Genomic DNA, 21,037 nt, shown 5'->3' with positions numbered 1-21,037 from the left:
CACAAAGAGTCAGACACGACTGAGTGACTGAACAATGATTTTGTGACTGTTTTCCCCAGGATTTTGAGCTCTTTAAAGTCAGAAATGATGCCTCAATCCTTTTTGTACCTTTGTATTTAGCATATCACCCAAACATGGTAACTGCTTAACTTCTTGTTTAACTGACCTTAATTGATCAACTGCCTGTTCAGCAGACAAGGCTAGAAGGTAAAGATGCTCAAGAGAGGAGGAGAACCCATACAAAGAGGTTTGAGAAGAGGTTATAGAGAATGGAATAAGGATGATGCATTACGGGTTGATTTCAATAGAAAAGATACCTTTGGCTCTGGGCCAAAAAAGAAGGAGGTAAAGATGGAGGCTGAAGGGGGTGGCTAAGGAATGAAAGGAGTTTCAGGCTGAGGGCTCTATTTACTTTGTTACACAGGTGGCTGAACAGGGGGAAATTTGGTGCAGGTAGTAGTAGTGAAGTCACATAGTGTATGTTTGTTCAGGAAGTAAATGCACATCTTAAATGCAAAGACCCTAGAAAACATTTCATTCTGAAACATACCATGTCTTAAGGACTCATTCATATACTTGAGATTCTTTTTGGAGGCAAAGCTTTAGGTCTGCACGTAGCATTTTCTCTGCATATGTGTGCAAAGCCTTGTAGCTGAAGATCTCTGCTTTTCTGCTGGACTGCAGACCCACCAGCAGAGGTGCGGTTGGTTACTGTGATGTTGCTGTGGCTCATGGCAAGGCTGCCTGCACTGTGGGGAGAGTAACTGTAAATCATCTTGAGAAAGACAGATTTTGTGTTAGTCTCTTGCTTAGAAAGTATAACATAGCATTTGGGGAAGAACATGCAACATCGGATCCTGTAGTTAGATATTAAAATAATGGTGATCTCCACAACCAGCATATATTTGCCAAACGTGGTAGATGGGGATGAAGGTGATCCAAGCTATGAAGTAAATGAGCATGCCAAATGTTATGAATTTGGCCTCATTGTAATTCTCAGGGAATTTCCTGCCTTTGAAGGCACAAATGAAGCACATGAAGGCCAGGATGGCAGCATAGCCCAGCATGGAGCCAAATGCAAAAATGGACCCCTCCTCACATTTGAAGATAATGACTCTGGGCAAGGAGACATTCTGTCCCACAGCAGGGGCTGCAAAGATGAGCTAGAGGGTGCAAACGACAACCAGATGCCCGTGCAAGTGAAAATGATGGGGATGGGTTTATAGAAGCACTTCAGGAAGTTCTGCAGCTTGGACAGCTGAAGGCCAGCAGAATTTTCAGGGACTTCATCAGAATGTAGGAGATGCAGAGAGTAAAGCTCATGCAAGATTAGTGTCTGCCGGGTTTTACACGTGAAGCTTTGTGGTTCTCTAATGAAAAAGCCTGTGCCAGCGAAGTTGAGGAAATGACAGAAGAGGATTACGTAGCGGACCATCAATTCCCCAGATGATTTCACAACGGGTGTGTTCAGGTTTCTTGTAAATATTATGCCAATGGCCAGAACAAACAGAATTCCCAGCAGAGAGAGGGCCAGGAGCAAGATAGCCAAGGAGTCAAGGTCCTCCATTTCCTTTTCAAAGCACATTGTGCTCCCTACAGGGGCGCAGTGAGTTTCGTTGTTGTATAAAAGGCAATGATCCGTATCTAAAAGACACAGCAGATTTGGTTACATTGCAAATATTTAAACCAGGTGATTGTCCCCAAGTGCTACAAATGAGACTCCTCAGTGAGAGTTCTGACTGGAAAATGGATATAGATAATTGTCACATTGGTTACTTATTAAAATAAGGCATGCACATGACCCAGGAAGGTGAGAAAGAAAGAGTGACAGTGAGGGAACAGTAAGAGTGGAAGAGAAAAAAAGAAAAAGAGAAAAATTCATCTGGGCCATGAGTCTTTAGAAAATTAATATACTCAAGATAGATGCTAGCCTCTTATGAACTTGCTATGATAGGCGGCAGTTCAGGGACTGTCAAGAATAAGAACTTTGGTACCAGACATATTTCAAGCCCTTTCTTTATCCCTTATGGGTCCTGTAATCTTGAACAAGCTGATTGAACTAGTGCCTCTTGGTAGGAATAACGAGATCTCTAGAGTATGCACACCTCTGGGTTTTCATCATACTCAGTTTAGTTAATTCAGCATTTATTTATCTATAGTTATTGTGCCTCAGTTACAAATCAGACATGTCTGTGTGGGATACATAGACAAAAATTCACAGAGAACTTGCATTATTTTAAGAGGTGCTGGGAGGGGAAGTCCAGTAGAGGAACAACATCTTCCCTTGGAAGTGAAGTTACTTTTACATCTGTTAGGTATTGAGTATTCATCTGCTGCAGAAGCATAAAACGCTTTTTATTTTTTGAAATGAAAAAAATAAACCAAATAGAATCCATGTTAAAAAATCAGCTTAAAGAGAAATGGTTCAGGTGTATCACTATGCCTGTTGTACGGAGTGTAATTAATTACCTGTCTGATTACTATAGTGATTTTCAGGACAGGTCACACATTCATAGCAGCAAGTGTGTTGACTTTTTGTGGTTTTCTTCATTTGCCCAGGACTGCATTCCTTGAAGAATTTAGATTGAATTTTCTGCAAAGTGAAAAGAAATTCCAAATAAGTTTTTAAAAAGATTTATCCTAACTATAATATCTCTGATTTAATTTGAAGATTTATATACAAAATAGTATTTTGGTCTTTTTTTCTTCATAGTGTAAAAGAATTCTTTTGTTATCTGGAGGAATTTCAACAACTTAAATAGAAAGTATTTCAGATAGTGAAACTGCTCAGGAAGAATACAGTTTTTGTCACATTAATAAATTTTGTAAGCAAATAAGGAAATTAACTCTTTTAAAAAGTCACTAGCAGACATAAAAATGTGTAGTGGTGGAACTAATGGAGGAAATGATGTTTTGGAAAATTTCAATCCTGTGCTATATGAAGAGTTCAACTATATAAGAATCATTGGACTTTTATATACTTTAGATGAAGGTTATTAATCATGGCGTCCAAGGAGCATGCCGTATCTAATCTTGAAAAACAAAATAATGGAAAATTATAATTTAAACCCATTAAAGTATTAGTTAAAAAGATAACCCTTGATACATAAATAAAATTTTATATTTAATTCATCTTGAGAATTTCAGTTTTAATTCTGCATGTCATGATGTGAGTCACACATACTACTCTACTTTTATGGAACCATCTCTTTTCAATATAGCTAGTAACTCTTTGCATTTCAGCTATTTTTTTTTTTCATTCCTAATCCCTTTCTCATGGCACATCTTGTGAGATAAATTTTTTTTTTGTCTCACTCTTACCTTGGGAAGCCAAAGCTGAACAAGTAAATGAGACTTTCTCTAGAGTGTCTTAACAGCTATTCCTAGCCTGGAAAATTAAGCCCTTAGCTAACTAGTCTTTTCTTTGGGACATGAAAATGATCTGAGTGAGAAAGAAAAGTAGCCAAGGTTAGTAGCTCTGTGTTCACAGATGCTGGCTTTCTTGTCTTCACTACAGCTATGTCTGATCTGGGTTTTCAGCATGCAGGATATCTGCCCTGTAGATTCCCCAGGGAAAACTTAGTCCAGAGTATCCATACTCCTAAAGGATGCTCAGAAGACACAAAAGGATTGAACTATGAGATAAAGCTGAACATCATTATGGGGATAAAAGTGAAACCTTTCTTCCCAGCTGTACAGTTTTTTCTCTCCCCCCACATAAAAGATAGAAATAAGAAAATGAATCTGGGTGAGAGGTGACTGGAGCTTGGATCAGGGTGGTGGTAGCAATGGAGTAGAGGACAAAAGTGTAGACTGTGTATTTTGAAAGTGTAACCTAGAATGGCTATGAAGTGTGACAGAAAGAGAAGTGACAAGGATCCCACTAGGATTTTTTCATAAGCAGCTAGGAGAAATGAGTTACCATTTATTGGGATGAAGGTAGGTTTTGGAGGTCAGTCTTGGAGATAATCAGCTAAGATGAAAAACTATTAGGCACCCAGGTAGAGATGTCAGATAGACAATTGTATATTTACTTGAGTTGAAATTCACAAGATAAAAATGTTGGCATCATCGGCCTTCTATATAATGACATTGTCTAAGTGCATGGATGAGATCACTAAGGAAAAGTGCAGATAGAAAAGAAGAGCAGGGAACTTCCCCGGTGGTCCAGTGGTTAAGACTCTGCACTTTGAGTTTATAGGGCACAGGTTTGATCCTTGGTCTGGGAACTAAGATCCCAAATGCCACAGGGTATGGCCAAAATAAAAAAAAAAAAATTTAAAAAGGAGCAGTTCGGAGTTCTGGGTCTATCAATATTCAGAGGGAGCAGGAATGGTAAGGAAAGGGCAAAGGAGACTGAGAAGTTGTGGCTAGAGACAGAAGAAGAAAACCCAGGGAGTGTGGTGTCATGGAAGCAAATATAGAAAGCGTTTCATGGAGGGGAGAATAATTAGCCAGTAAGCGAAGTAAGATGATGTTTGTATTTATTAACCAGAGACAAATAATTTTGATGGACTGAAAAGAATTTAAAAGAATTATGGGAGGAGAGAAATTGAGGCCAGTGAATATATTCAACTTTTTCAAGGAGTTTTGCCCTAAAGGGAAACAGGAATGGTCAGTATACAAAGGAGGAAGACGGGGATCAATACAGTTCTTTGGATTTTTTTTTCTTAAAATGGAAGGAAGAACAACTTATTTGTATCACTATTTAGAAAACATAGAAGAGAAAATACTTGAGGGTGCAGAAGAGAGTGGAGAATTGCCAGAGAAACATCTTTGAGCAAGTAAAAGGCGCTGGGATTCAGAGGAGCTGACCTTGGCTTGAAGCATGGACAGCCCACGCACAGTGCCAGATGGAAAGAAGCGACGCAGCATAGATGTGGTGGAGGCAGTCAGTCCCTTGCGATTGTCTCAGTTTTGTCAGTCAAATAGAAAGCAGGGTCCACTGAAAGTGAAGATGGGAAAGGTGTGCTGGAGTAAAAGGACAGACAAGAAAGTATAAATAACCATCTAGGGTGGTAGACAAACGAATGGGCTGGGATACTAGTCTGATTTCCCAACAGCATTTAGAACCCAATAGAAGTTAGAGATCATGAATTTTAAGTGAGAACAGTGAGCAAAGTAGGTGGGGTTTTTTTGTTTGTTTGTTTTTGCCAAGATCAGCTGTATTGGTTAGACAAAGTTTAATATAATCAGGATTATACTTTGGTCCAATGTATGATGAATAGAGAGCTGGGCACGGAAACTGAGGGTGTGTACAAGGCAGTAATATACAAGTTGACCATGGAATTTAAGGAGGGAAGTTGGGAACATTGAACGGGCAGTAGGGCCACTGAGGGGTCTGGTGGGGACAAGGATTTTTGCAGTTGAAGTATCAATTGATTTGAATGCTACAAAGCAGCCAATACAAAATTACCTTAAGATTCCTGTGCTCATTTTTTGTTTCTTGATTTGTGACAATGAAGACATCATTCTTCAGGTCATATTGTGCCATCTTGTGATAGACATGTGGCCATTGATCTCCCTCCAGAGCACAATATTGTATCCAGTATTCATAGCTCCATGGGCATAAAAATGAAATGAACTCCCTCCATCCATGAATCGGAGAAGGCAATGGCAACCCACTCCAGTACTCTTGCCTGAAAAATCCCATGGACAGAGGAGTCTGGTAGGCTGCAGTCCATGGGGTTGCTAAGAGTCAGACACAACTGAGTGACTTCGATTTCACTTTTCACTTTCATGCATTCAGTTCAGTTCAATTTAGTTGGTCAGCCGTGTCTGACTCTTTGTGACCCCATGAACCACAGCATGTCAGGCCTCCTTGTCCATCACCAACTCCCGGAGTCCACCCAAACCTATGTCCATCGAGTCAATGATGCCATCCAAAGATTTCTTCCTCTGTCCTCCCCTTTTCCTCCTGCCCTCAATCTTTCCCAGCATCAGAGTCTTTTCAAATGAGTCAGCTCTTCGCATCAGGTGGCCAAAGTATTGGAGTTTCAGCTTCAACATCAGTCCTTCCAATGAACACCCAGAACTAATCTCCTTTAGGATGGACTGGTTGGATCTCCTTGCGGTCCAAGGGACCCTCAAGAGTCTTCTCCAACACCACAGTTCAAAAGCATCAGTTTTTTGGTGCTCAGCTTTCTTTATAGTCCAACTCTCACATCCATACATGACCACTGGAAACATTGGAGAAGGAAATGGGAACCCATTCCAGTGTTCTTGCCTGGAGAATCCCAGGGACAGGGGAGCCTGGTGGGCTTCTGTCTATGGGGTTGCACAGAGTCGGACACGACTGAAGCAACTTAGCAGCAGCAGCCCTCCATGAGTGTGACATTTTTCAGTACAGCAAGTAACTATGAAAAATAAGACTGATAGAAATATTTTAAGTGTATCCATTATCCCAATTATAACACTACCCTTGCAAGGAATATCACTTAAAAATGAGAAAAAAGAATATTCTGGATCAATGAGTGTGAGAACTACTTAAGGACTAGTAGTTCTTAACTACTAGGCAACAATTTGAGAACTGTTGAGAATTTCTGATGTCTTGCTCTGTGAATTTGAGAAAGTAAGTTAATGTTTATGAAGATAGATTCTCTTACTTACAGAACTGAAATCTGAGCACCCTTATGTTTTCCACTTTGCATAATTTCAGAATGGGTCCTCTAGAGCAGATGCCACTCTAATCCTGGTTCCAAATTTCATTAGTGGTGTGATCTTGACATTTACAACTTCTTTCTAGGCCTCAGTTGAGATAAATGAAACCTATTATACTTAATAGGACTATTGTAAGAATTAAATGTAATTATTTCTAGGTGGCTGCAGCATAAGGAGTCTGCCTGCCAATGCAGGAGATATAAGAGATGTGGGTTCGATCCCTGGATTGGGTGGTTCCCCTGGAGAAGGAGATGGAAACCCACTCCAGTATTCTTGCCTGGAAAATCCCATGGACAGAGGAGCCTGGCAGGCTACAGTCCATAGGGTCACAAAAGAGTTGGACACGACTGAGCAAACACATGTATATGAACACTTTAGCCTAGCATCAGAAACAGATTCGGAGAAGGAAATGGCAGCCCACTCCAGTGTTCTTGCCTGGAGAATCCCAGGGATGGGGGAGCCTGGTGGGCTGCGGTCTATGGGGTCGCACAGAGTCGGACACGACTGAAGCGACTTAGCAGCAGCAGGAACAGATTAAGGGTTAATAAAGATTAGCTTAATACTTTTAAATACCTATAATTAGCTGACAGGGATGATGTGCAAATAAATGAAAATGCTTTGAGTCTATCAAGTAATAAAGTCACCTGACATTCATATGCTACTTTCTAATACTCAAATCTGTGATGCCCTTTTATTCCATAACAACTCAGCGAAGCACACTTAGCAGGGATCATCATCCTCTTTTCTCAGAGGAGGACCCCAGCCAAGGAGTGAAAGACCTTCTCTGAAGATACACATCTTGACTTTCATTATGGGGTCTTTCTGTTGCACCTAATGATATATTAGTTTAAATTATCCTCACTGTGTTTTTCTTTTTTTTTCTTCTGACTCAAAGCCATAATCAAGGTGCCATTTGGAAGCAGGAAAATTCATCCTTTCCTTCTAGAGTCACACTCAGCCTGGGTCTTTGACCCAAGTTTCAGCAGGTGATCCAAGCCAGGAATTGTCATGCTCACCAGCCCCAAAATGAAGGCTGAAGCGACAGAGCTGCAAACCCAGAGAGGGTTCAGTAACAAATGCACCCTGTTCTTGAGTGCATCCCTACCTGAGAAGTTTAACTGGTGGACCTAATGTAACTTCTAGGGCTCCCCAGATGTCTTCATGGTAAAGAATCTACCTGCAAAGCAGGAGACATGGGTTCAGTCCCTGGGTCAGAAAGAGCCCTTGAAGAAGGAAATGGCAACCTGCTCCATTCTTGCCTGAGAAATCCCATGGACGGGGGAGTCAGGCAGGTTACAGTCCATGGGGTCACAGAAGTGTCCGACACAACTGAGCACAGGGTAACTGCTAGTGACCTCCCTCTGAGTCCATACTCATTGGGTGGGAGGTGGGGAATCTTACTATCACTAATGGTTTTTAAGTCTGTTTCAGTAACAGAGGGTATAGTAATTGTTGTTTAGCTGCTAAGTTGTGTCTGACTCTTTTGCAACCATATGGACTATAGCCAGCCAAGCTCCTCTGTCCATGGAATTTCCCAGGCAAGAATACCAGAGTGGGTTGCCATTTCCTCCTCCAGAGGATCTTCCCAACCCAGGGATCAAACCCATGTCTCCTGCATTGCAGGTGAATTCTTTACCACAGAACCACTGGGGAAGCCCCAGGATATAATAAAGAGACCTCTAAATTCTATTTCCAATTTAGTTCAGAAAATGATTTTTTTAACCTGAGAAGAAAGAAATGTAATGAAAAATTACTCTTCTTACTACTCAGTTTGTACAGTGAGAACTTGTACGCAGTACAGCTAGAACAGAAAATGTTTTACTGACACCTGAGGCAGCCATATTGAACTTGTGGTGCAGGAGAGAATACTAGACTGAGAAGGAGGAGAACATTTGAGTTCTGGCTCCACCGTTAATGTGATATATAATCTATGGAACAAGGCAGAAGTTATTCTACTTGAATAGAGTTATTCTTCCTCTGTTTTTTTTCTCATTTAATCTTTTATGAATGTTTCCTTCCTTCAGTTATTTCCCCCTTTGGCAAATACAGTGTAAGAAAATCAAGTTGTATTTTAAGTGAATATATTAGCTACAATAGTCAGGTCAATGACCAAATATAACTTTAGCAAAATTTATTATATGTCTTCACAGACTTCTAGTTCTTTTAATTAATTCAAATTTTAATTAGTATTACTTTAAAGAAGCAGAGTATCAGATCTAACATGGTGGAATTAACCAAAAAAGTCTTATTGCAGCAGTTGCCTGGAAGAAAAAAAAATATATGGAGGAAACAAAAATGGGCAAAAAAAAGCTTTCAGTGTTCCCAACCCTACCTGTGTATTGATTTTTCTTCGTTCCTTAAGCAATATACACATGTAAGCCCTAGTTTCTTATTTCATAAATTCTCTTCCATTCTCTTGTTTGAACTATAATTTCCACGAGCTTTTTTCCTGTATTTAATTAGGTTTTACAGGGTAAATTTCTGACACATATATGTTCCGTAAATAATGATAACATTGTTTGATGTAAATAAAATGGCACAATTTCACATTTGTTCTTACAGGAAAGAGGATGGAACCAAACCAGTGCATTCATTACTTGTTAAATATTCTTTTGAATGTTTGCTCTGGATTAAATTCTGAACACTAATGCTACGATTATTAAGCTGTTAAAGACTTCTTCCATCCATTATTCATTTGTTTTTCATCAAGACTCTGACCCTCATGATAAGTTGACCCAAAAATATTTAGAGAGTAGGATTTGCATTTCCATGATTATATAATTCACCTCAGTATGGTAATGACCTATTTTTGAGAACACAAGGTCAGGAGGCCACTCCCATGAAGCTGCTGTGGTTGGTGTTGTTTTCCGTGTCCTCAGCCGCTCTGCTGTCCACTGCAACTCTGTAAGTGAGCTGTGCTTGGGAAAAGAGATATCTATGTATGTCAAGCAGAGAATTGCCGAGGAAGCACCCTTGCATCTCTATGTGGTACCCAACCTATGTCTTTTACTTTTGTAAAGTTTTCCATGGTGTAGCAAAAGCACATGACTAAGACTGGGAGAGTTTTGCTGCTAACTCTATGGCTACTGATGGGCCCCAGATCCTTACAATTGAGGTCCCTCCATCTCTAAACTGCTGCAAGCTTCAGTCACCAGTAAAACCTCCTCTTGCTAGTTCTTTAGGATGAAGTGTAGTGAACATGAATCTGTGGATCTACCATAATATTTACAGATTAGAGATGAGGTATGTTAATGCTTAGTTTGTGAAGTGAAGTGAAAGTCGCTCAGTTGTGTCCAACTCTTTGTGACCCCATGGACTGTATAGTCCATGGAATTCTCCAGGCCAGAATACTGGGGTGGGTAGCCTTTCCCTTCTCCAGGGGATCTTCCCAACCCAGGGATCGAACCCAGGTCTCCCACATTGCAGGCGGATTCTTTACCAGCTGAGCCACAAGGGAAGCCCAAGAATACTGGAGTGGGTAGGCTATCCCTTCTTCCCAACCTAGGAATTGAACTGGGGTCTCCTGCATTGCAGGCAGATTCTTTACCAACTGAGCTGTGAGGGAAGCCCCAAGGCTTAGTTTAGTAAGCCTTAAAAATTATCAGTTATTATTGGCCTCATCACTTCACAATCTTTCCCTTCTAGTCCCAATGTCTCCTCTAACTTCCAGACCATTGCACTTGAATGTCTTATGCTGATAAGTCGATTCAGTCGTTTCCGACTCTGTGTGACCCCATAGACAGCAGCCCACCAGGCTCCCCCGTCCCTGGGATTCTCCAGGCAAGAACACTGGAGTGGGTTGCCATTTCCTTCTCCAAGTTCTTCAAATTCAACGTGTCCAAAATGGAATGCTTAATATTTCTTCTCTCTACCAGACCTTCACTTTTCTTTGCATTTTCAACTCAATAAATGGCACCAGTTGCCAAAATTTAGAATCATTTGCAGCATCTTTGCTTTTCCCTGTCATTCTTTACATCCAGTCTATCTCCAAAGACTCTTCATCTCTCCTCTCAAGCGTATATTGCTCCATCCTCATTGTCACATGCTTATTGTATGCCTGGATTAACAAACTTTCTCTGCCTAGTGTTGTGTTCATCTAATCAATGCACATTGCAGTAGAAATATCATTTCTACAATGGTAGGTCACATCACTCTTCTGTCTAAAAATAGCTCTAATTGGTTCCCCTTTGCTCTCTCAAGTCCAAACCTTTAAACATAGCTTGCAGACTTTTCATTGAAAGGGTGGCCTTTGTACCAGCAATAATCAGAATCATCTGAGAGGCTGTTAGAAGTGCAGTCTTTCAGGTCCCCCTTACTGGAACTACTGAATTAGCATCAACATGGTAATAAGATTACCAGGTAATTAACACTCCAGCAGAGTTTGAGACGCTCTGATTGTCAAGCCCTAATGATGGATACTTCACTAATCCTCTACTCTGTAATTTCCACAGAAGACTCCAATTCTGTGGTGCTACTTTCTGATCCCTGAAGATGCCACACTTTCTCTCTGTGACTTTGCTGGAGTGTTTCTGTCCTGCCTAGCTCTCACTCATCTATCATATTCACCAGGGATGTCATGATCTCTGGAGAATATTCTCTGCCATCTTGTATTTATATGAAACATTGTAATGCATTATTCTTCACTGTAATCAGCTCCTTAATTCTTTGACTGTTTACTCCTCTAGACACATGACTCCTTCAGCAAGAGAATTATCTCGTTGCCCATGATATTTTCAAAATTCAACACCATGGCCGGAATACTGAGACATCCAATAAATATTTGGCAAATGATTGTGTGAATAGTAGTTTGACTCTTATACATTCTCTTGTCCCACATACATCACTCACTACCTTGTACCTGATCCAGAATAAAGGAAAATAAACAAGGAAACCATAATCACTATTCGGGACAAGGAGGTAAATAGTCCTCACACACATTTGAGGAATATAAAATAATCTGTTACAGTAAAACAAATATGATTGCACTCTCCCTGAATACTGTTCACAGATATCACCAAATATGGAGCCAAAGTAAGGATTATCCTCAAACACTGGAGAAAACTAACTCCTTTGAAGTTATTGAATCTAAAATCACTCAGAAATTTATTATTTAAGTATTAGTGAATTTTTCCAGGGGACAAAATAATTTTGAGGAATATATCCTTGATTAGTGACCCTAAATATTGCTGATCTTTTCAATTTAATATCTATGTGGAGATTTCTTCCTAAAAAGACAATCGTTTGCATTATTGTATTTGTCCTATTGGATCTGGCCGGGACATGGCTCACTGGTGATCAAAGGAACAAGACACTCCTCTACTCCTCATTTCCAGGCTGTTTCTGTCTGTTTCTGGATAACCATGTCCCAGGGGGTGAATAAAGAATGACCCCAGGCTCCCAGTGTTTAAATAAAACATTTTAGAAGAGCTGCTTCGATTATACTTTCTCAAGAGCTTTCCTCAGAATGTTTGAGACTTATTCCTGATTTTAAATACTTTCCCAGAGGATAAGTAACTATTGCTATTTGTGTTTCTTTTTTCTTATGAGTCTCTTTATAGCTCCTCCCGTTTATCCCATCTGTCTCTGATTGTCTGTTTTCTTTCCATTACTAGCTCTCACTCTTAAAATTTCATCTAGTATGTTTTATTATGTTGGTCCACTTAACGTATAGGGGTTTCTTTTAAAAAACCAATCCATCATTAAAGTTTTTCACTACAAAGAGTATGCTTTCAAATAGCCACCTTAACATAACTAGACATATAAATATGCATGTGTGTGTGTAGTAATGTATATTTTAAAGAGACTTTTAGTTAAAAATAAAAACCCTAATCTCTAGTCATACCTCTTCATTAGTTTTTGTTTTTAATTTTGCCTTGCATTTACAAAGTGAAAACTAGTTTTAATATGAGCAACCTAAAACACCCTCTGACCATCACATGATTCACCCAAATGTAAGCTGATCACCTCAAACCTCGGAGCTTGTGGTTGGGGGTGTTTAAAGTAAAATGACACAAGTGGAAACAGCCCTGGACTGATCCAGCCCTGTTCTGATCACTTATGTGATCAGAAAATACTGGGTCTTATTCCCTTTTACCTTTTTCCCCTAACAAATTTAAAAGAAATAAATTTTTGGAACATGATTCTTCCTTAAGACAGACAAGTTTGAATGCTGAGAAATTTGTTTTTGATGAGTTAAATTTATCATATAAAGCAGCAGTTTGCTTTTAAATGCCTTGTTTATGGACATTTTAAAGACACAGTGGATAATCTTCACTAAATAGGGCCACTCTAATTAGAGTTTCTACAAACTAATCGAAGAGAAGAAAGAGAAAGACTTCTTTTACACAAATAATGGTTCATTTAAACCTGAGATAACAGGACTTGTTATGATTGACCTAGTAACATTCTTTTGAAGAAGACGGGAGTCCTAGAAAGACTGCCCTAAGAAAGAGTCCCAACTGGAGGTGTTGGGCTGTAATCACGCAAAGGGTATGGAATCAGAAGACCCAGACTGGAGTCTAGTACTTTTGGCTTTAGTTTCCTTACCCACAATATTTAGCGATAATAAAAGGGATCATTAAACATACCTGGTCTTGTGTTGTTAAAAGCATCAAAAGAGATAAATTCGTATGAAATTTTGAAAAACTGCAAGATCAGATATAAATCCACAAGCTAAAGGAAAATAATACTATCAGCAGAATCTTCTTGGAAAATAAGAGAATACAACTTTGGTGGAAAAGAATAGAAGGTGAAGGTAAAACAACTCTGTTATGCTTAAGAACAAAGAACTAATAATAGAAATGAAGGTTATTCAACACTGACAGTATCTACTTACAAAATAAATAAAATTTAGAGCAGCTTATAGCAATATTGCAAATTAAAGGAAAGAAAGAAATGATGGTAGGGGAATTTTCTTGTATGTGTGAGCTACTACCTCCCATGGTTGAAAGTCTCAAGCTTGTCACAGATCCTGAATGGCATAACTGAGGGCCAGCACTGCTAGCTGAATACTGTGAACAAGTCCCAGTTCAGTGTAATCCCACAGGAAGTCAGTTCTCAGGAAGAAGTTTCTTTCTGAGTCCTTAGTGGCCAAAGTGCCCTGAGAACAGTTGGAGACACATTGACTCAGATCACTGTCTTTAGCATGTGCACAAGCAGATTAGAGCATGGCATGTTCATTTAAGGGTTTGTTGTTATCACTGGGAAACACACACAGATTTTGAAGAAAGGACTGGAAAGAGGACACATTCCCTCTTCTAAAGGTAAACCCCACAACTTTGCCAATCCTTTTAACATCAGGAATGGTAGCAATCTAGGTGGATGTTGACCAGCTCTAGCTAACAATCCAGATATTATTTATATTCCTTTCAATGGCTTTACTGAAGAGATTGAAAACATGGAATTGACTCAGAAATACCACAATGACATTAACCTTGGCTTCTGCTATGGTTCTCTCAAGTGTCTGATTGATCCTGACTTCGATGGTAATATCTGAGCGGATGGCTGGGAGAGCTTCTCTGAAGGCTATGCACACACAATAGCTATGCTATTGCTGCTGTTTGAACTGCAAGAGTGTTGAGAGTCCATAGTCGTCATCTGTGGTTAGGATGCCAATCTAATCCATCCAGACTTCTGAATCAGGTGGGCCATTGCTTTAGTTTGGTAGAAGTCACTGGACACTGAGCATAAAAATGAAGGAAACTGAATTTTGTCACTTAGGGTTTCTGCAGTAGATTCATAACTCACCTGGAAATGGACAGAATATTTTAGTTATGGTGTTGATGAGCTGCAGGTGGCTATTCATAGTAGATGTTCTTCTCTTTGATTACTATGAGTTTCCATAAAGTTTTCTAAATTCTTTGATCCTTTCTATCCTTCCCCTTCAACGAACTACTTTATAAATAGCTTAAATCATGATAGTTAGGAGCTGATGATTGTTGAGTCATTGCGTCTCACTTGTTTTGTCTGTGTATAGTATAAGCAAGGGTTCAGGCTCTACATTATAACTCTGTCTACATGCCTGTATTTATTTATATCTATCTTATATCTCAGGTCAGGGCTACCAGTGTATATGATTTAAATCCTTAGAAATAAATATGGGAAAATGCAACCAGTCAAATAAGCACCATGACTTTTGGGACTCCTTGTTTGTTCAAAATGTGTATAAATGGCAACTTTGATGACTTTTATTCTAGATAAATCATCAAGACAAAGAATCATCTGTCCAGGGGTCAGCAAACTTTTTTCTGTAAAGGACTGAATGTAAAATATTTTAACCTTTGTTGGTCACATATTGTCTCTGTCATATATTATGTTTGTATTTTTTTGTAACAACCTTTCAAAAAAATATGTAAAAATCGTTCTTAGTTTGAGAACTCAAGACCTTGAGAGCCACATTTGATCCACAGGCTATACAGATTTCTGACTCCTAATCTACTCAAATGAGCAGTAGCATTTTGGAAAATCTCCCTACTGTGTGCAAAGTTTTGCCTAATTTACAGCTTTGTTGATTTTATTCTAGGGAGAGTGGTTATCTTCCACAGCGGCCATTGCACCATGCCACTTGCTCAGTGAATTTTTTTCTTTTCTTTTTACTATTTATAGCAGCTACTGGTATGCAGGGAAAGACAATTCACTTTAAAGTCAAACAAACTGTTAGAATCCTGACTGCAATAAATTTGACAAAGTTAGTTAACATTTCTTTCACTGTGAAATGACAGGATTCTTGTGAAGACTGAAGGAGAAAATGTAAATCATTTAAATGGGTATTTGCACACAGTGGACATTCATTCACTAAACCTTAATTGCCTCAGGAGACATTGCTATGCTCAGCTTCACTCTGCTACCTGGGCTTCTGTGAAATCTGTGTTACCATGGAGAGTCCTCTCTACTATTGTGCTATCATGGAAATTACATTTTTACATTAAACATCCATTGTTAAAAATATTCTGCTTTTCTTACTTGTCACCTAACTAGTTTTATACATAGTCTGGAAATGTTGGGCCAAAGCCTTATCTCTGAGATATTTGGGGGAATCGTTCTTTTTTATTTTTTTAATCTAAACTTTTCATTATCGACTGTACTAGGTTACAATATAATGGAACTCTCAGAGTTCCATTATATATATTATATATATATATAATGGCTTCTAATCTTCCTTGAGCTTAGAAAGCAGTGATCTACTGAGGTATAAAGTGATGTCATATGAAGGTTGCTAAGTTGCTTCAGTCGTGTCCAACTCTGTGCAACCCCATAGACGGCAGCCCACCAGGCTCCCCCGTCCCTGGGATTCTCCAGAGTCTTAAGGGATATACACACTTATTTAGTCTGGCTCCAGAAAGTTATATAATTTGAATTCTTATGCATATTTATTATATTATTCATATATGTTTTTATCTGTTCACTTCTATCAGATGGTCACTTCTTGATAATCTGACCATAAGCATTGTCTAACTTTTGGCTTCTGATCTTCCTTGAGCTTAGAAAGCAGTGATCTACTGAGGTATAAAGTGATGTCATATGAAGGTTGCTAAGTCGCTTCAGTCGTGTCCGACTCTGTGCAACCCCATAGACGGCAGCCCACCCGGCTCCCCGGTCCCTGGGATTCTCCAGGCAAGAACAGTGGAGTGGGTTGCCATTTCCTTCTCCAATGCATGAAACTGAAAAGGAAAAGTGAAGTCGCTCAGTCGTGTCCGACTCTCAGCGACCCCATGGACTACAGCCCACCAGGATCCTCCATCCATGGGATTCTCCAGGCAAGAGTACCGGAGTGGGGTGCCATTGCCTTCTCCATATGAAGGTTAGTTAGTTCAAAATTGAAGTTGGGGGTACTTGTTTGAGTAATGCACAGGAACTTAGTGCAGGGCTCTCAAACACGTGCTTTGGTCTTTCAGAGACCATGTTGCTTACTTCCTGGTAAGGGCTTACATCATAGGAAGCTCAGTAATTCCAGTCTGTGCTCAAAGCCCTTCCGTAATACTCAAAATGAAATACCAAGCACACCGTAGCTTACAGGATGCTACATCCCCAGCCCCTACACATCTCTGGGAATGCATCTCTTACTCTGTACCTTTCTGCTCAGACTGATCTAGCCCTGTTGATCTTTTGCTTTTGTTTGGACATTTTATCTTCACACTTACTGTTTTCTCAGCCTAGATGTTTTCCATTCCCCTCCCCCCGCCCCCGCCCAATCTTCTCTTGGCTGTCTCTTCTCATTCAAGTTTCAGGCTAATCATCATTTCCTTGAGAGTATTCCTTGACTTCTGGCTTATCTACCTCTCACCTCCTTTTCAGTTTTCTTCATGGCATGTAACTGATGTAACTTTAGAAACAAGACAGTTGAGTTGCTTAGAGGCATCTGTCTTATGTAAATCATGCTAAAAGCTGTCAGAAACTAGACCTGACAGATTGAGGGGTGACTACTCCTTAGTGCTTTGATCACTATACTATCCATATTAGGGCACATCCTTTATTTTTTTCTGAAGAGAAAGAAAAGTTAAAGTAGAGGTATCTCCTCAACTAGTTTCCTAGATTACCCTGATCCATTTAGGATGAAGAATATGATCACACCCACCCAATGGTGGTAGAACAAAACCACCTGTGGCATGAGCTGTAAACTCAACGTCCGGGAGACAGCCATGGATATTTCTGAGTAGCCAGCACCTATGACAGCCTTAACCCTTGGCACATAGTTGGAATAGTCGCACTTAAACTCCATGATTTCTCTGGAGCTGTTGAACTTAGAAACACACCTCAGAGCAGCTGCCATTGCCACTGTGATGTCTGTACACGTGTCATAGATTTCGTACCCTAGTTTGACTCCAGACAATAGTGTTGAATTATTGATCATCTCAATGCTGTGTATCATGGCAAGAGTTTGAAGAAAAGTTAATATTTCAAAGCTGTTGAGAAACAAGTGTTTTTGAAATTAGAACATAGCTCTTCTTCAGACATGGTAATATCCAATTTTATCCTAATTTCTGCCTTATGATGGACAATTCCTGAATCACTGAAGTTTACCTTTCGGAGGATCTAAACTTTATTTATTTAAAAACAGGTTTTGATGGACACCTTTCTCAAGAGTATATAGTGGGACTACCCTGGCAGTCCAGTGTTTCCAATGCTGCATGGCACAGCAAAAAAAAATGTTTTTAATGTATATGGGAACCTACAGTTTCTCTAATGGAGTCTGTATAACAGGATTTAATCTTTTCTTGATTATTCAGGATGATTTTGAATACTCAATTTAGTATTCTACAGTATGAAGATGTATCTGATATCTGATATCTGTTCCTTTTTGTAGTTAGATGTCAGCATTTTATTGCTGTTCAAGAATCTTCTCTTATAGACTCACTTCCCATTTTTTAATTTTGTGATTCTAAGCTATTGTGGTTGGAAAACAGATGAATAAGAGTCTTAAGAATTACTTACAAAACAGGCTCTGGGTAAAAGCCCAGTAGCTTTCTCCTAGATAAAGTGCAATATTTTAGTTCCGAGGCATGGGTATTTCCTCATTTAGTGGGTTTTTCCAGTTGACTTTGGGACTTGTAATTATTCCAGAGCACTGAATTGTTTGATTACTGACATACTGTTACGTTTACTTCACCCACCACTATATACAAAAGGTTATAAACAGTGCCTAATATATAGTAAGAATTCAAGACATTTTTTGAATGAATAAAAGGGGATTTTTTTCAGGGTTTTGATATTTTCAGGTTTCTTTTAATTCATTAGTTAACATAAATTGAATAATATTTGGATAATGCTGTTTGTCGCTGCAGCTATCTAAATGTGAAGTTTGGCAATGAGCTTTAAGTTTTTAACTTAAAGAAAGATACAAAAGAGAGAGAGAGGTTAAAGTAATGAATTGTCTGCCAAATAAAATGCATACTATTTTCAGAGTCCCCTACACGTTAGCTCCATGGGAGTCTGAATCTCTTTTGTTCACCTCAGTATCACCCATGCCTAGAATAGGGTCGAGGTAATGTAGGCATTTAATAAGAGTTGTTCAGTGTTGAGTGAATACCGTTTTCTCTCAAGGAGTGACAATAAGACCAAAGGATGTTCAGTGACCTTTTTGGGGAATAAATTTTTTTAGACAAGATGACTTCTTTTTTAAACATTTTCCATCCTTATTAGTTGGCCTATGATTGTGGCCTTAAATCTATAGTCATTCTTTGGGTGCCAGCTTAGTGCTCTGAAAAATCCTCATTAATGGTTTTTGCAGTGTTCACTGGTATTACTGATAATCAATGATTAAGATGACAGTAGCTCAAAATGTCTAGTTTCTGGAGAGAATGATAGGAAGGAATATTAGAGTGACATGGGAACACATTTTACCTGAAAGCATTCATATAGGACATGCTAAATACTTTTGATTTTAAAAAAGGAGTTTGGGGGAGAATGGATACATGTGTATGCATGGCTGAGTCCCTTTGCTGTTCACCTGAAACTACCACAACATTGTTAATGGGCTACACCCCAATACAAAATAAAAAGCTTTTTTTTTTTTTTTAAAAAGGAGTTGAAAAGATGAGATTAAATTTGCATCCAAAAATATCAAGATAAAAAAATCAAGATTTGAGAGTTAGCAGAAAGCACTGGAATCACATTGCCAGAGCAGCAGAAGCTGATGCTGCCTGCCTTTAAAAGTTATCCAGGCCCTTGTTTACAGAAGAGAAAAATCAGAAGCTGGAACTCAAAGAGTTTAAATCTACAAAATCACTGTCCCCAAACTTAAATTAGAATTCAAATAGTCTGCTCTCCTTAAAGAAAGCTATCTGCAATATCCTCCATTCAGCTTAACTTTTCTATAATACACCATGACAAATGTCTGTTCTATAGTCTAGCTTTCACAATGTAAAGTGTTCACAAATGAACACTCTGAGTTGAAGTGGGATCTTAATTTATTATGAAAGAATTAGATTATTTCAAGAATGAAATAAGTACAGTGTTGACAAAAACATTAGTGTAGAGAAAAATTTTAAGTGCAGTCTATTTTGAAGAATTAAATTCATGTTTGGAACAACCTGCATTTGTGGGTGATAGAAATATAAATGTGCTATGCATGCATGTAGTGGACAGGCTACTACTGTGCCTTCTCATTGGTTTTCTCGTGTAACTTCTGGGGTCATTCTTTTTAGGCAAAATCCAAATAAATACATTAATGGGAAGCATTCATAGCCTCTGTACTTGGAGGCTGATTATACATATAGTACTAATATGGTTTTCTTTTAAGGAAGAATAGCAAGATGTAATTATATGCAACTTAAAAGTGTATGAGTTTAAATTTTATTAAAATGATTTAGATGTTAATACAAGTAAACATTTACATGCCCTAGTCTCACAGTATAAGTTTGAAATCTAAATGTGTTCTCTGAGGCTTTACACACCTGGCACACTTCTGGATTTCTGGCCTTCTGGGTATTCTTCTGAGGACAGAATTTTTTCATGAATGGCAAACAAACCTCCAATCATGATGTGTCCTGGAGAATCGGCAGCCACTAAGTCATCAGGGGTCTGGCAAGGCTGAGAAGCAGCAAAAACAATCACAAAACAGGTCATCAGTAGTGCCATGTTTCTGTCTAATTTGCTCACTTCTTGAGAGTTCTTAGGAATCTCTGAGCTCACAGGTGGCAGGAACATGATTCCTATTTCACCTGTAAACACATATACAGTATGGGATACTGTCAAGGGCCAGAAGCACCCAGTGTTCAGATAGCTGATGATGGTCAAAACAGTTCTTCACCAATACGAACATATCAGACCCTCTCACACCCCATTGTTGATGTGTGATGTGTGTTTAAATACAGCTCCTCACTGTGATAGCATCTTTTACTCTTCTGACATGTCAAAGGCTTTGAGTCATGTTGGTATTTCTTTTGAAGTGGGATATAGAATCTTTAAGAGGGGGCAGTTTGGGAACATTTTCTCACTTTGGAAATGGACAGTTATGCATTTTCAAAGGTATCAAATTCAAGCACAAAAGCTGCAAAGCAGTTTATAAAAAATAGCATCCCAAATTTATTTTCCCAGAAAAACTCTATGTAAAAAATGAAATCCAGTTAAATTTCGATATTTGTGATTTTCAGTTTAATCTAAGTTGGAAAATCTATTACTATTAAGGAGCCTTACAAAGGTAGAAAAACAGAAAGTTTCAAAAGACTTTGTGCTATAAAACTCAAGTGTCATGTGGCAGGAAGTGCTCAGACTTTGCAAACTGACAGATTGGTTGACTCTGCCTACCACTTAGCATATGACCACGAACGAATTACTGAACTTTTCTGGACAATAATTTTCTCATATATAAAATAGGTAAGATACTCTGTCTCACGGATATGTTCTGAAACTTGAGCTGAATCGATTTGTAAAGCTCCTT

The 21,037-nt window shown here is 38.9% G+C and overlaps 1 protein-coding gene across 1 annotated transcript; it reads right to left on the bottom strand.

Moving 5' to 3' along the window:
- Positions 1 to 568: 568 nt before the first annotated feature.
- Positions 569 to 20,235, bottom strand: GPRC6A (G protein-coupled receptor class C group 6 member A). The gene is given in 14 exon segments (XM_070377111.1): positions 569 to 916; positions 918 to 1,184; positions 1,187 to 1,255; positions 1,258 to 1,326; positions 1,328 to 1,644; positions 2,470 to 2,593; positions 5,417 to 5,497; positions 5,500 to 5,588; positions 6,317 to 6,356; positions 13,595 to 14,275; positions 14,278 to 14,406; positions 17,258 to 17,561; positions 20,052 to 20,083; positions 20,086 to 20,235. Coding segments are annotated over 14 exon segments (2,700 nt in total).
- Positions 20,236 to 21,037: the final 802 nt, after the last annotated feature.

This window comes from Bos mutus, chromosome 9 (genome assembly GCF_027580195.1).
Source record: "Bos mutus isolate GX-2022 chromosome 9, NWIPB_WYAK_1.1, whole genome shotgun sequence".
In the NCBI taxonomy this organism is placed as follows: domain Eukaryota; kingdom Metazoa; phylum Chordata; class Mammalia; order Artiodactyla; family Bovidae; genus Bos; species Bos mutus.
The sequence above is the reverse complement of the archived record's forward strand: the minus strand, read 5'-3'. Positions and strand labels throughout refer to the sequence as shown.